This window comes from Protomyctophum bolini, assembly GCF_963924005.1.
Source record: "Protomyctophum bolini genome assembly, chromosome: 12".
Classification (NCBI taxonomy): Eukaryota; Metazoa; Chordata; class Actinopteri; order Myctophiformes; family Myctophidae; genus Protomyctophum; species Protomyctophum bolini.
In genome coordinates this window covers 6,321,608-6,336,923 of record NC_137873.1, presented here as the reverse complement: position 1 = coordinate 6,336,923, position 15,316 = coordinate 6,321,608, and the positions used below count along the sequence as shown (strand labels likewise).

The following is a 15,316-nucleotide window of genomic DNA, read 5'->3' as shown; positions in this document are numbered from 1 at the left end:
TACTCGCTGTCCCTCAACGACATCTCCAGCATGATCAAACACTACCACAGTGAGTTCAAGACATCTCCAGCATGATCAAACACTACCACAGTGAGTTCAAGACATCTCCAGCATGATCAAACACTACCACAGTGAGTTCAAGACATCTCCAGCATGATCAAACACTACCACAGTGAGTTCAAGACATCTCCAGCATGATCAAACACTACCACAGTGAGTTCAAGACATCTCCAGCATGATCAAACACTACCACAGTGAGTTCACGACATCTCCAGCATGATCAAACACTACCACAGTGAGTTCACGACATCTCCAGCATGATCAAACACTACCACAGTGAGTTCACGACATCTCCAGCATGATCAAACACTACCACAGTGAGTTCACGACATCTCCAGCATGATCAAACACTACCACAGTGAGTTCACGACATCTCCAGCATGATCAAACACTACCACAGTGAGTTCACGACATCTCCAGCATGATCAAACACTATACCACAGTGAGTTCACGACATCTCCAGCATGATCAAACACTACCACAGTGAGTTCACGACATCTCCAGCATGATCAAACACTACCACAGTGAGTTCACGACATCTCCAGCATGATCAAACACTACCACAGTGAGTTCAAAACATCTCCAGCATGATCAAACACTATACCACAGTGAGTTCACGACATCTCCAGCATGATCAAACACTACCAAACAGTGAGTTCACGACATCTCCAGCATGATCAAACACTACCACAGTGAGTTCACGACATCTCCAGCATGATCAAACACTACCACAGTGAGTTCACGACATCTCCAGCATGATCAAACACTATACCACAGAGTTCACGACATCTCCAGCATGATCAAACACTACCACAGTGAGTTCACGACATCTCCAGCATGATCAAACACTACCACAGTGAGTTCACGACATCTCCAGCATGATCAAACACTATACCACAGTGAGTTCACGACATCTCCAGCATGATCAAACACTATACCACAGTGAGTTCACGACATCTCCAGCATGATCAAACACTACCACAGTGAGTTCACGACATCTCCAGCATGATCAAACACTACCACAGTGAGTTCACGCCATCTCCAGCATGATCAAACACTACCACAGTGAGTGAATTCACGTCACATTATTTGTCCATACTCTGGGAAACGTATCTACGCAAAAGGTTAACTTTTTTCTAGAGATGTCGCAATCGGTATCAGGAAAAGTATCCTTATTTGTCATATCGGGTCATATCGGTATCTGTGAATATGCCAGTCTAACCACAGATTCGACACAGGGGGTAAGGGGTCGACAGTTGACACTATGGCAGGTAAATAAAATGTTGACACGTGGAGTTTGCTTTGGAGTTGCCCCAAAGTGCACAAAGTGCACATTTGAGTGAGGAGTCTGCTATAAACACAACACCAGATATATACTGTATATAGCTAGATAGCTATAAACACAACACGAGATCACGACACTAGTATCAGTATTCAGTATCGGTTTTGGCTAACCCAGAAATGTAGGTATCGGGGTCGGATCGGAAGCGAAAAAAGTCCCTACTTTTTTCCATTTCAATTATGTCTATAAAACAGAACAACCAGATTGTGTGTGTCTACTGTCTATAAAACAGAACAACCAGACAGCCTGTGTATTCTGTGTGTGTCTCTTTAAAACAGAACAACCGGACGGCCTGTGTATTCTGTGTGTGTGTGTGTGTCTCTTTAAAACAGAACAACCGGATGGCCTGTGTATTCTGTGTGTGTGTCTATAAAACAGAACAACCAGATTGTGTGTGTCTACTGTCTATATAAAACAGAACAACCAGACAGCCTGTGTATTCTGTGTGTGTGTCTATAAAACAGAACAACCAGATTGTGTGTGTCTACTGTCTATAAAACAGAACAACAACCAGACAGCCTGTGTATTCTGTGTGTGTGTCTATAAAACAGAACAACCAGACAGCCTGTGTATTCTGTGTGTGTCTATAAAACAGAACAACAAGAAGGCCTGTGTATTCTGTGTGTGTGTCTATAAAACAGAACAACCGGACGGCCTGTGTATTCTGTGTGTGTCTATAAAACAGAACAACCAGACAGCCTGTGTATTCTGTGTGTGTCTATAAAACAGAACAACCAGACAGCCCTGTGTATTCTGTGTGTCTCTTTAAAACAGAACAACAACCAGACAGCCTGTGTATTCTGTGTGTGTCTATAAAACAGAACAACAACCAGACAGCCTGTGTATTCTGTGTGTGTGTGTCTATAAAACAGAACAACAAGACAGCCTGTGTATTCTGTGTGTGTCTATAAAACAGAACAACAACCAGACAGCCTGTGTATTCTGTGTGTGTCTCTTTAAAACAGAACAACCAGACAGCCTGTGTATTCTGTGTGTGTCTATAAAACAGAACAACCGGACGGCCTGTGCCGCAAGCTGGAGCGCTCCTGTGAGAAGCCCAAGGCCAGAAGCCCTGGGACAAAGACGCCTGGGAGATCTCTAAAGAGTCCATCAAGATGGTGAAGAAGCTGGGAGCGGGACAGTTTGGGAGGTCTGGATGGGTGAGTCACGCTTTTCTTCTCATGTATAACGTGTATATATTTACTTGACGCCGTGTCCATCAAATCTTTTTATAGCTTTAATCAAACACTTATAGCTTCATAGTAGTTTTACAGTAAGTAAAGCTTAGTTCTTGTAGTGGAAAAGATCCTTCCTTTGAGATGTTTCTCGGTATCAACCGCAGGTAAATAGTTTATTTACAGAAACGACAGGTCCGTTTACATGCTAGTAGCGCTCGTTGACTGTGTCTGTTTGGTTAGCAAGGGCTTTCCAGTCTGAACGATGAAGTGAAACCAAATGAGTGTCAGGCTACAGTAGCCTACGTTTGTTGATCACTGGCACCTGTTCAGGCCTGGTTTATGGTCTCTCATTGGCATGCACCTGGCACACATTGATATACATCTAAGGAGGAAACTGGACAGCAGATTTGCATTGGCAATGACACATAAGCGCACACACCCACACCTTGATCACTCAGAGTGGGAGGGTGTGTGTGTGTGTGTGTGTGTGTGTGTGTGTGTGTGTGTGTGTGTGAGTGAGAGAGAGAGAATAGAAGTGGTACAGACATACAATTCACGTTCACATTTGTATATTTGCAAAGCTGAGCTCTTCCTGCTAATCCACAGGTTAACAGTGAGACGAGACAGGTGACTGTTGTTGCAATTCCACTCATGCAGCGCTTCAGCGCAGATGAAGGAGATGACCGTCATGTGGTCTTAGTGGTTTATGAGAGGCCGCGCTCTTCGCCAACGTTACATAATAGATATAAATGATTATAGGTTGCTAAGCAACGGATTACAAACCGGAAGTGAACACTTCACCTGCCATATCCGCCTCTACATTTATGTATTTATATTTATAAACATTTATGTATTTAATTATTTTGTATAATTATACTTTTCACCAGATTGCATTTTCGATCAAAACAAGCTTTGTTTTTAACGGGCTCATAACTAAAGAACCAATGCTCGCAGTTACAACGTAACATTTCACAGCGTGAAAGTAAATGCGATCGCCCGTCGCTTTACACAGCAAGGCCAAGTTCAGTCAGAGGCTCTGCAGAGCACAGTACAGTACAGTACAGTACAGTACAGTACAGTACAGTACAGTACAGTACAGTACAGTACAGTACAGTACAGTACAGTACAGTACAGTACAGTCTGTCTGTCTGTCTGTCTCTCTCTCTCTGGGATTTTACCATGCTTTCATCTGGATATGATACGTGGGACATTTAGACTCATCACATTGTAGTAACCCGACGAGGACAAACAGTGACACCATGTACAGTATGTACTGTACAGTATCTACCTAATCCTAATGGTCCCCCCGGAACCCATGGAGCTGCATATCAGGAAGCTTCCATCAGCTTTGCAAATATCCAAATGGCCCAACGGAGGAGCCAGCCAGCGGCCAACCCTGTCCTCTCACTGTGGTGATCGACTGACTGACTCAGCAGGAAAACTGGGTTCCTGGTTTCAAGTTCATGTTTTCGTACGCCCACAGTTCTTAAACACTTATCAGCCCACGGACCCCCATTATATTAGAAAATATGCCATGCAGGGCGGACCCCCATAAGAGAAGATTTTAACGCTCTAGCAGAGCCTGTTTAATTTCAAGGACCCCCAGTTTGACCATCCATTAGTCTACGAACCCCCATGTAATGGCATTTCTATCTCTGGGACCTCCAATTTATGTTGTAAAATCACTGTTAGTTTAACTCTGAGAGTGTACAAATGGAACCAAATAGGGTCCATTTGGTTCCATTTCTACACTCTCAGAGTTACAGACCCATAAGGGTCCATTTGGTTCCAAACTATCATTTAGCTGCAGGGGACCCCCTGGAACTCCCTCAAGGACCCCACTTTGGGAACCACTGCCGTAATGGCTTACTCTTACTTACTGTATACACATAATACACAGAATGCAATTACTGTATACACAGGTACACAGAATGCACTGTTTGGACTACTTACTGTGGGCCTGTCATTCAGAACCACCAGGCAGGACTACTTACTGTGGGCCTGTCATTCAGAACCACCAGGCAGGACTACTTACTGTGGGCATGTCCTTCAGAATGCACTGTCTGGGCTACTTACTGTGGGCATGTCATTCAGAATCAGCAGGCAGGACTACTTACTGTGGGCATGTCATTCAGAACCACCAGGCAGGACTACTTACTGTGGGCCTGTCATTCAGAACCACCAGGCAGGACTACTTACTGTGGGCCTGTCATTCAGAACCAGCAGGCAGGACTACTTACTGTGGGCCTGTCATTCAGAACCAGCAGGCAGGACTACTTACTGTGGGCCTGTCATTCAGAACCAGCAGGCAGGACTACTTACTGTGGGCCTGTCATTCAGAACCAGCAGGCAGGACTACTTACTGTGGGCATGTCATTCAGAACCAGCAGGCAGGACTACGTACTGTGGGCATGTCATTCAGAACCAGCAGGCAGGACTACTTAGTGTGAGCCTGTCATTCAGAACCACCAGGACTACTTAGTGTGGGCATGTCATTCAGAACCAGCAGGCAGGACTACTTAGTGTGGGCATGTCATTCAGAACCAGCAGCAGGGTACAGCTGTGTTTCAGGCCCTGCTTGCACATGCATGTCCCCCCAGAGAGAAGCGTGACAGTTGGTGTTTGTTCTTCGGCGCTCATTCATGCCTGAACAACAACGACAGTTTAAAGCCCAGTCCTTGTTCCTCATACTTGTTTTTAGACCTGTAAAACATGACCCTCCCAGCTGTTCTGTTCTCTGCACCTCTCACTTCCTCTCTTGGGGGTTTTGCTCAGTGAGTATATAGAGGAACTTATAATAGGGACCATTAATTGCTTATGCTAAACTATATCCTCTATAAACTGCCTCTTTGGCACAATGACTGTGGTTTGGTTTAGCGCCCGCCGCCCCCGCACGCATCTATAGCCGGCGAGCCAGACACCGAACATTGGACCTGTGATGTCATGACTATACTTTTTATTTGTATTTTTTCTATTCACTCGGTCATTAAGGTCCACAGAATGAGAGGTCTGCTCTGGTCCTTAAAGTCCACAGAATGAGAGGTCTGCTCTGGTCCTTAAGGTCCACAGAATGAGAGGTCTGCTCTGGTCACTAAGGTCCACAGAATGAGAGGTCTGCTCTGGTCCTTAAGGTCCACAGAATGAGAGGTCTGCTCTGGTCACTAAGGTCCACAGAATGAGAGGTCTGCTCTGGTCACTAAGGTCCACAGAATGAGAGGTCCGCTCTGATCATTAAGGTCCACAGAATGAGAGGTCTGCTCTGGTCCTTAAGGTCCACAGAATGAGAGGTCTGCTCTGGTCCTTAAGGTCCACAGAATGAGAGGTCTGCTCTGGTCACTAAGGTCCACAGAATGAGAGGTCTGCTCTGGTCCTTAAGGTCCACAGAATGAGAGGTCTGCTCTGGTTCTTACGGTCCACAGAATGAGAGGTCTGCTCTGGTCATTACGGTCCACAGAATGAGAGGTCTGCTCTGGTCATTAAGGTGCACAGAATGAGAGGTCTGCTCTGGTCATTAAGGTCCACAGAATGAGAGGTCTGCTCTGGTCCTTAAGGTCCACAGAATGAGAGGTCTGCTCTGGTCCTTACGGTCCACAGAATGAGAGGTCTGCTCTGGTCCTTACGGTCCACAGAATGAGAGGTCTGCTCTGGCCATTAAGGTCCACAGAATGAGAGGTCTGCTCTGGTCATTAAGGTCCACAGAATGAGAGGTCTGCTCTGGTCATTAAGGTCCACAGAATGAGTGGTCTGCTCTGGTCACTAAGGTCCACAGAATGAGAGGTCTGCTCTGGTCATTAAGGTCCACAGAATGAGAAGTCTGCTCTGGTCCTTAAGGTCCACAGAATGAGAGGTCTGCTCTGGTCACTAAGGTCCACAGAATGAGAGGTCTGCTCTGGTCATTAAGGTCCACAGAATGAGAGGTCTGCTCTGGTCATTACGGTCCACAGAATGAGAGGTCTGCTCTGGTCATTACGGTCCACAGAATGAGAGGTCTGCTCTGGTCATTACGGTCCACAGAATGAGAGGTCTGCTCTGGTCATTAAGGTCCACAGAATGAGAGGTCTGCTCTGGTCACTAAGGTGCACAGAATGAGAGGTCTGCTCTGCCCGAAATATCCCGAAAAGCGAGACATGGCCAAAGCATTTCCGGGCGTCCCCTGCAGCCAAAAACGTTGAGAACCCTGGTCTATGGTGTGGTATATACAAAAATGACAATTACTTTTCCGGCAGAGCAGACCTCTCATTGTGTGGACCTTAATGACCAAGTGAATAGAAAAAAAACACAAATAAAAAGTATGTCATGAATTAATCCATAACCGTTGAGCTTTTGGGTCTGTGGCTCCCCGACTAACCCACTTATTGCCAGCGACTGTCTAAAAGCCCCTGACACGTTGAACGTGTCAGATGCTCACGTCAAGAAATGCAAGAAACATCTGCCAGCTCTCTCTCTCTCTCTCTCTCAGCCTACTACTACAACAATGCCATGTCTCTCTCTCTCTGTGCCAGTCTATTATAACAATAGCATGTCTCCCTCTCTCTCTCTCTCTCTCTCTCTCTCTCTCCCCCCCTCTCTCTCTCAGCCTACTACAACAATGCCATGTCACTCTCTCTCTGCCTATACTATACAACAATACCATGTCTCCCTCTCTCTCTCTCTGTCTCTCTCTCTCTGCCTATACTATACAACAATGCCATGTCTCTCTCTCTGTGCCAGTCTATTATAACAATACCATGTCTCCCTCTCTCTCTCTCTCTCTCTCTCTCTCCCTCTCCCTCTCTCCCTCAGCCTACTACAACAACGCCACCAAGGTGGCGGTGAAGACCCTGAAGGTCGGCACCATGTCGGCCGAGGCCTTCCTGGAGGAAGCCAACCTGATGAAGACCTTGCAGCACGAGAGGCTGGTGCGCCTCTACGCCGTGGTCACCAAGGTGGAACCCATCTACATCATCACAGAGTACATGTCTAATGGTGAGAGATAGAACCTGTACCAGAACCAATTTACACCATCACAGAGTACATGTCTAATGGTGAGAGATATAGAACCTGTACCAGAACCTTTACACCATCACAGAGTACATGTCTAATGGTGAGAGACAGAACCTGTACCAGAACCCATCTACATCATCACAGAGTACATGTCTAATGGTGAGAGATAGAACCTGTACCAGAACCCATTTACACCATCACAGAGTACATGTCTAATGGTGAGAGATATAGAACCTGTACCAGAACCCATTTACACCATCACAGAGTACATGTCTAATGGTGAGAGATAGAACCTGCTGTACCAGAACCCATTTACACCATCACAGAGTACATGTCTAATGGTGAGAGATAGAACCTGTACCAGAACCCATTTACACCATCACAGAGTACATGTCTAATGGTGAGAGATAGAACCTGCTGTACCAGAATCCATTTACACCATCACAGAGTACATGTCTAATGGTGAGAGACAGAACCTGGTCACCAAGGTGGAACCCATCTACATCATCACAGAGTACATGTCTAATGGTGAGAGATAGAACCTTATGTGGCCCCCGGACCCAGCCAAGACCCAGCCCACAACAGCTCTGCCAATCGGGCTCAGTCCTATTTTGGCACGGTATGTTGCGCGTTGGTCTGGCGAGTGGGAGGCTCCGGGTTCAATCCCCGCTTCCGTGCAATGCTACACGTACGTCATTACAGAGTACATGTCTAATGGTGAGCGATAGAACCCCACATCATCACAGAGTACAGTGCAGTACAGTGCAAAATGGCAAGTGCCCAGGCCCCCAAATTATAATTATTTTAGGAATATTTTTCAATAATAATTATGATAATATTGATGAGATTTTTTTTTAATGGAATATTTTACATTGCGTAAAATATACCTGTGTTTATAGTGATGGTGTGACAAAACAAAATGTTAAGTGTTCTGTGCTTTAGAAGTAGAGAAAAAAGAATCCCTTCACTTGAGTTTAGATTTATTGTGCAACGTTTCTATATGACCAAAACGTTGCTCAACAAATCTAAACTCAAGTGAAGACGGTGTGTATGGGATTCTTTTTTCTCTACTTCTCAGTTCCAGTTATCCGACACACCGGCCTGTCCATTGTAGGTGTGCAGATTGCAGAAGGACTTTTTCCTAAAGTGTTCTGTGCTTGAAACGCAAATAAACGCACTCCTCTTCCGTAACTGCTCCTAAACCATCTTCATCTGGTGCAGAAATAAGACAACGTCCCAACTGATATCACGAGGGCCTTTTGGCTTTTTATTTATCCCAAGCGAAAACGTGAAAAACTGCAAAGAAATCACATAATATTTTTTTAACCACAATGAATTATTACCACATGAAATTATGTGCCCTCGTCAGTCAGTCATGCTGTCTTTTTAAATGACCATGAATTGTCCATATTCTCACAATGACATGCCCGCGTGTCACAAACACAAACAAATACACGATACAATGGCAATATAACTTTTACAGACACCAAACAAAACAATTGGGAACATACCGTATGCGCCTTCTGCACAGACTTTTAGGAGTTCAGTTAAGTTCTTGTTCTTTTTTATATTCTTTTCTTTCTTATCTTTTGTGGAGACTCTCTGACATGAAAGAGCTCCTCTCTTCACCTCTGCTCTGTTTTGTTCTGCCCAAGCATGCCCAAACCCAACAGGTGATTGAAATGAGGTGATTAGCTGCTTAGGTGAGCCTAATTCAACCTGCCCATGAAACAGACAAACAGACCACAAATACAGAGCACAGTAGATGGCACTATATCTCACCATGCATTTACCATACAAATACCAAAATATACAGTTTGTTGCCCAAAACAAAAAATACAATTTACCATATGCATTTTCAGAAAAATAAGCTAAATACAATATTACAGCATACCCATAACTGGGACAGCTACATCTTCCACTGTCTCTCTACATTCACTCCTCTTCCACTGTCTCTCTACATTCACTCCTCTTCCACTGTCTCTCTCTTTATATTCACTCCTCTTCCACTGTCTCTCTATATTCACTCCTCTTACACTGTCTCTCTACATTCACTCCTCTTCCACTGTCTCTCTCTTTATATTCACTCCTCTTCCACTGTCTCTCTATATTCACTCCTCTTACACTGTCTCTCTACATTCACTCCTCTTCCACTGTCTCTCTCTTTATATTCACTCCTCTTCCACTGTCTCTCTATATTCACTCCTCTTCCACTGTCTCTCTACATTCACTCCTCTTCCACTGTCTCTCTACATTCACTCCTCTTCCACTGTCTCTCTCTTTATATTCACTCCTCTTCCACTGTCTCTCTCTTTATATTCACTCCTCTTCCACTGTCTCTCTATATTCACTCCTCTTCCACTGTCTCTCTATATTCACTCCTCTTCCACTGTCTCTCTACATTCACTCCTCTTCCACTGTCTCTCTCTTTATATTCACTCCTCTTCCACTGTCTCTCTCTATATTTCCAGGAAGCCTCCTGGACTTCTTGAAGAGCGAGACAGGATGCAAAGTGCAATTACCCAAGCTCATCGATTTCTCAGCCCAGGTAATTTCCACATGCAGCGCCTGGAGTTTGTCTCACGGCGTGTTGCTTCACTGTAGGTCTCTTCCTGACACGGGCGTTGTGTAAGAGACGCTGGCGTCACTTGTTCCACTGGTCAAAGGCAAAAAAAGAGGAACGCTTGACTAAAAGTAGCACACTTGGCACTTAATCGCTCAGTTTCACACAGTGGTGTAAAGTAACTTTAAGTTTAAAGTGGGTTAAGTCCTGTACTTAACCCATTCTGACCTGAGATCAGATTCTATAAATGTCGTCTACATCCTGACAGTTTTCTGAAAAAGCTACGTTTCTGTGTCAGCCGTTCTTCGATTTTTCAAAAATAGCAGACCTACAAGCTCCTAGCGCGCCACTCGGTGGCGCGCTATGAGCTTGTAGATCTGCTATTTTTTCAATAGCTAAAGCATAACATAGTGCTAACACCAAAAGGGGTTCTCGCCCAAAATGGGTTAAGTACAATTTTGAGTTATTATTTTTTTTACTTTTTCCAGTACTTTCACTTCTACTCCACTACATCTCAGAGGCAAATATTGTACTTTTACTCCACTAAAATTATTTGAAAAATGTATTAACCACTTCAGCGCTATAGATACATTTCGGTCATTTTGATAATTGCAGATCTACAAGCTCACAAATGAGTTACGATGCGACACATTGTGGGCCTGTAGATCTTTGAAAACTACACACAATGACTACTACATGTATCTTGATGCCAATAATACTTATATAATATTATCTGACTTACTTACTTGTAACAAATATTTTTTATATTGCAGTATTGATACTTTTGAGTACTTTTCCCCACCAGTTTTATAATCGATCCATCTCAATAATAATAATAATAATAACATTTCTTTACAAGGTTGCCAGATGTTGTACTTGCACTTCCTGTTGTAGAGGAAGAGGATGTATTCGTGGCACAAGGCTGTTTGTTTTCTTCTTCTTTCATTTTCAATGTTTCACCACCTTGGGAAAAACGACACCATAGTTTCAGAGAGAGAGAGAGAGAGAGAGAGAGAGAGAGAGAGAGAGAGAGAGAGAGAGAGAGAGAGAGAGAGAGAGAGAGAGAGAGAGAGAGAGAGCACTGGAACGACAACATAGTCTCAGAGAGAGAGAGAGAGAGCCCTGAAAGGCAAGGTGCAGCACTGGGGGAGATATAGATGGTCGACTACGATTGGCCAAATGTTGTCTGTATAGTCGACTATTAGGCAACTACAAAAAAAAGATGCGTGATTTGACTGAGGGATTGGCAGTCGAATCAGTCTGACAAAACATAACAAACACATAAAAATGTTATGAAATAGAGGATATGACTCCATTTGGGCTGTGGGGGGGGTTTTCAATGTCTGGTATCTGTAATTGCTCGCTTTCTCCCATGATATAGGCTATACCGTATATCGTTTTTTTTTTCTTTTTACAAACTATTTGTTCATTATTATAACAAATTAGGCCAATCTCTAAACAAAAACATTGACTAATCGACTAAGATATTGGTACTCCCCTGATCAATCGTGTGTGTGTGTGTGTGTGTGTGTGTGTGTGCGTGTGTGCGTGCGTGCGTGTCTCAGATAGCAGAAGGCATGGCGTACATAGAGAGGAAGAACTACATCCACAGAGACCTCCGTGCGGCCAACGTGCTGGTGTCAGACAGCCTCCTGTGTAAGATCGCCGACTTCGGACTGGCCAGGGTCATCGAGGATGACCAGTACACAGCCAGAGAGGGTACGTGTGTGTGTGTGTGTGTGTGTGTGTGTGTGTGTGTGTGTGTGTGTGTGTGTGTGTGTGATATCCCGGTGTAGTGGCAAACCTCCTCTTCTTTAAGTTTGCACACTTAAATGTAGCAGTCTATGGCTATAGGGCAAAAGCTTGACGCACAAAAGGAGTTCTTCACAGTATTGTACAAAAAAAGAGGTTCTTTACTTGATAAAAAAAACAATACAAAAACTTATTGTCTTTCTGTGTGTGTATGTGTGCCTGTGGTCAAAAACTGTGTTGCTCCCAAAGCTGCTTCACTTCACACTGCCACCAAATGTGGTTTACAATATGTCGGAGAGACAGGTCAAACAATAGGTACTAGGCTGGGACGACACAGATACAATATTAACAATGCCAAAAAGACAACCACAAGATTGGTGCAACATTTCATGGCTCACGGCATTGAAGCTCTAAAATGCGCTGGACTTCAACACAACCCCAACTGGACAGTAGGACAAAGACGTTTTAATGAAAAACAGTGGATTAAGAACCTCAACACGGATTTTCCTGGAGGCTTAAACATGCCTAAAATCAGATCTTGAACACCACAAAACTTAAACTCAGGATTAAACTGGAGAAATCTAAAAGTGATTGGATCAGACTTCCTTCGGATACATGGCGAATGCCTTTATTCCTTGCATTGTGCACAGTGCACTGAAGTCTTTTAATCCCCCCCCCAGACAATATGAGTTGCTAATCAACATGGCAAGGAGCATCCCATTAATACAATTAACTCAGAACTCACAGAAGTGCATTCTACAGGTCATGTTAACCTCCTAATATCACACAGGTGCATTGTATAAGACTCTTACACCCGGGCTCCCCCAGAGTTAGTTAGTTAGTTAGTTAGTGCCGAAGTGTCCTTGAGCAAGACCCCCTGAACCCCTATAATTGCTCCCGATGTGCAGGTTGGTGCCTCGCATGGTTTCCTCCACCATCGGTGTATGTATGAATGAATGTGTCTTGGCATGAAGGCACTATATAAATATATAAATAGCTCATTCATTGTTATTGTCTCCATGTTTTCTTCCCCCCACATGGTGACTGGACTTTTATCCTGCCTTTCTCTGCCACTCCGTGGATTCCAGTAACACAGGAACTTATATAGGATGAATGAATCACAGGCTTTCCCCGGGATGGCTCTCATGTCATCGTTTTAATTCCATGATGGAGAGGTCTTTTTTTTTTTACTATTATCAAAGGGAAACTGGGTCCCCTTTGATAAGTGACAACCCAAGAATGTCATTTCCTTGTGAATGACAAATTGTGGGGATGACCGTCGCCAGTATCACGCAAGTACAGTAGGCTAAGGTCACAGACGCATGAGCGCGGAGAGCTGTGGCTGGCCTGGAGATCAATCTGCGCTGTGGTGGGCTTGTAGATCGGCTGTATTTTGCGACGCAATTAATGGACACGATGAAGTGTCAAAGAAGCCAAGGGGTTTCATTTGTCATTAATAAGGTCTTAAAAGTCACTTTAGAAATGTGCAGATACCTGCATACACCTAGTGTATACAACTGCATGTCTTGCCTGGACTTTAAATTAGCTGTGTTTCTATTTGTTGTAATTCATATTCTCCTATTATCTTTCTATTTTAATTGTATCTATCATAATCTGTATTAATTTTAAAGTGCACTGTTGCACTCTGTGTTTGTTTTTATTCTGTAAGGCACTTTGAATTGCCTTATGTATGAAAGGGGGCTACGTAAATAAAATTGCCTTGCCTGGCCTATGTTGGGTTATATACTGTTGATAGAGAAAACTAAGCTGAGCTAAGCAAACTAATCATCTCTGTGTGTGTGTGTGTGTGTGTGTGTGTGTGTGTGTGTGTGTGTGTGTGTGTGTGTGTGTGTGTGTGTGTGTGTGTGTGTGTGTGTGTGTGTGTGTGTGCGCGCGTGCGCGTGTGTGTGTGTGTGCATACCTGCATGTGTGTGTGTGCCTCTCTCAGGAGCCAAGTTCCCCATCAAGTGGACCGCCCCCGAGGCCATCAACTACGGCTCGTTCACCATCAAGTCAGACATGTGGTCGTTTGGCGTTCTGCTCTACGAGATCGTCACCTACGGGAAGATCCCGTACCCAGGTGACTGATTATAACATAGCAAATAGAAAAGAGCAGATCTACAAGCTCACAACGTGGCGTTGCACTAGTGCTAACGCGTTGTGAGCTGGGTGCTATTTTTTTGGCACCCTGCAGCTTAGTATAAATGAGGCATTTCAGGCTCCCCCAAAATGTAGATTGTAGATTTAGCCAACTGACATCTTCTGATATTTTAGTCGACTGGAACTAGACTAAAACATAAACAAAAAACATTTCAGATGACTAAAATAATGACCAAAACTAAATGGAATTTCATTCAGAAGACTATGAGTGAATCAAAAGTATGCCGTCAACATTAACACTGCTGCAATGACAGACTGTAGGTCTAGTACTTCAAAGTGCTATGAATAAAGCATTGCACGACTGTGTGCTGCCCTCTGCTGGTCAAACAGGCATACTGCACACGCTGGTTTGCTTCTCTCTCCTGACACTCTTGTTTAGTTCAAATCAAATCATTTCAAAGGAGCATGAGAGAACATGTGTTTACAATGCCAAAGTTGTGTCAAAAATAGTGTCAAAATATAATAAAAAGTTGGAAAATGGGTATGCTATCAGTTGGAGGGGGTACAGCATTGTGTAAACAGAGCTTAATTTGTCACATTGCGTCATATAATTATTTATAGTTTATAATTTATAGTTATACAGGGTGTCACACTTTGTCCTAGTGTGAAGGTAGTGTGGGCCCAAAAATGGCACCGAACCAGCTCAAAAATAGTGAAAAGTGTTGAAAAGTATTTTGATGCACAATCCATTATCTAATACGTTTTTATTCACCTTGCAGAGTTCACATGAAAGGGTCGTTCCTACAAAAAACAAGTATATAATACAGCCCACTGGCCAGGTTGGCTCTATCGAGGTCTTCTCTGCACCCTGCTGTGCAATCCTACATTGATTGCGCCAGGCAGTGGCAGGTGCTCCTGATAAAGGCTAGGCCCCTCCCATATGGACCAAACCAACCCTGGATTGATTCCACAATCATACCAGTGCATTCCCAATGTCCAGAGACGTCACAATTCATAACATACCTTTTAGTGTCACATAATACTATAAATTATCCACATAATATGATTAAAGAGTTCTCCTCCCACTGTTGGCATGTTCCCCCATACCCCACAGTATAGTTGCTCCCTTCAATGAAGTCAACAATCAATTATCAATCAACAAATTACACAATAAATAATGTCAAACTAATCTCATTCTCTGCTAATTCAAACCCTGTTTGTTAACGTCAGTCTCAGTGGCAGGGTGAACTGCCATACAGGGTATGAAGCTTTTTTTTTTTAAACAAAAGGTTTAGCCATAGTTTTGCTGAGGTTTACATTTTGGAATACCTGGTGGCG

The 15,316-nt window shown here is 43.8% G+C and overlaps 1 protein-coding gene across 1 annotated transcript in view; it reads left to right on the top strand.

Annotated features, from left to right (window-relative positions):
• The window catches only part of lyn (LYN proto-oncogene, Src family tyrosine kinase), a 35,862-nt gene that overhangs the window by 19,417 nt on the left and 1,129 nt on the right, over window positions 1-15,316 (top strand). Inside the window, 8 exon segments of the mRNA XM_080778746.1 lie at window positions 1,106-1,125; window positions 2,412-2,462; window positions 2,465-2,548; window positions 2,551-2,562; window positions 7,363-7,545; window positions 10,035-10,111; window positions 11,692-11,845; window positions 13,827-13,958. Of these exon segments, the coding sequence (XP_080634872.1) occupies window positions 1,106-1,125; window positions 2,412-2,462; window positions 2,465-2,548; window positions 2,551-2,562; window positions 7,363-7,545; window positions 10,035-10,111; window positions 11,692-11,845; window positions 13,827-13,958 (713 nt within the window).